The sequence below is a fragment of the Mesoplodon mirus genome (assembly GCF_964341445.2).
Source record: "Mesoplodon mirus genome assembly, chromosome: 11".
NCBI lineage: Eukaryota > Metazoa > Chordata > Mammalia > Artiodactyla > Ziphiidae > Mesoplodon > Mesoplodon mirus.
Window position 1 is genome coordinate 55,030,144 of NC_138987.1, and position 1,491 is coordinate 55,031,634.

General features: G+C 42.8%; 1 protein-coding gene across 1 annotated transcript; it reads right to left on the reverse strand.

The window, feature by feature from the left end:
- Positions 1–213: 213 nt before the first annotated feature.
- LOC309811659 (olfactory receptor 8S1-like) lies at positions 214–1,131 on the reverse strand (the record flags this gene model as incomplete). Its single annotated transcript, XM_082634647.1, has 1 exon — positions 214–1,131. The coding sequence occupies one exon, from the start codon at positions 1,129–1,131 to the stop codon at positions 214–216; it is 918 nt and encodes a 305-aa protein (XP_082490773.1).
- Between the last annotated feature and the right edge of the window lie 360 nt (positions 1,132–1,491).

Genomic DNA, 1,491 nt, shown 5'->3' on the forward strand with positions numbered 1-1,491 from the left:
AAAATGTTTATCTATCCACCTTCCTCTGATTAGGACTGAACTGGTATCATTCCAGAAAATAACTTCAACTTTTCTTAAGTATTTTCAAGAAAAGAGGTATGGCATCGTGCAGATCCTTATATCAGAGAATTCTCCTTAATATGCAGGCATTATTTATTGCAATTCTACCCAATTTCCTCATCATTCTGATTTTTTAATCTATGATTTGAAACACTAGAAACATTTTCTCAACATTTTTCTCACAGCTGCTTTCACCTCCTTGTTCTTCAGGCTGTAGATGAGAGGATTCAGCATGGGAGTGATCACACTATACTGCAGGGAGAAGATTAACTCTTGAGTGGATCCTGAATTTGGCATGAGATAGTGGAGTAAACCTGAGCCATAAAAGAAGCTCACTGCAGTGAGGTGGGAGGAACAGGTGGAGAAGGCCTTGCTTCTGCCTTTAGTTGAGCTGATGCTCAGGATGGTGAAAAACATGCAAACATAGGAGAAAAATATCAAGAGGAAACTTCCAAAGAAATGCAGGAGGCTGGAGCAGAGCAAGGCAGTAAACCTTGCAGATGCATCGGAACAAGACAAAGGGTAGAGAGAGGGCAGCTCACAGCTGAAGTGGTGAATGGTTTGAGCCTCACAGAAGTCTACATTGAGAGCTACAAGGACATTGATGAGAGCATCCATAAAAGCCAAGCCCCGTGAGCCCCACACTAGCCCCATACCCAGCTTTCTGTTCATCATCTGGCCATACAGCAGAGGAGAACTGATGGCAACATAGCGGTCATAGGCCATGACAGCAAGTAGGCAGGATTCAGTGCCTCCAGTGGCAAACACAAAGAAGACCTGAGCCGTGCAGCCCTCTACTGAGATGGTTTTCTTCTCAGACAGGAGGTTCTCCAACAGCTTGGGCACAGTGACAGAAGAGTGGCAGAGATCCAGGAAGGACAATTGTCCCAGGAAAAAGTACAGGGGGTTGTGGAGCTGGGAATCCACCCTTATCACCAGCAGCATCATCAGGTTCCCCATAAGGGTCAGGATATAAATAACAAAGAACAGCACAAAGAGCAGAGCCTGGATTTGGGGGTCAGCAGACAGCCCGAGGAGGATGAACTCAGAGACAACACTGTGGTTTCTCATTGCCTTCAGTACTTTCTTTGGAATGCAAGAAAAAAATCAGGTGAAGTCTCTTCTGATGCCTAACAAATATCCAAGTGTTTTAACCCGCTCCATTCACAAAGTTTCATGCCTACTCAAAAATGTACGTTCAGCAACTATACTCCAATAAAGATGTTAAAAAAAATGTACGTTCTGAAATGATAAACTTCCCTAAGTCTCTAGATTTACGAAAACCTGTAATTTTTCTGTGGGATCCCAACACTAGATCAACTCCCTCTCCACCTTTACTGTTCTTTCTTTGATGTCTTAGAGTTTATTTTTGTTGTTTTATTATTAAAGTGACTGGAGGATGTTTGTAAACTGTTGACAATAAACTAGTAG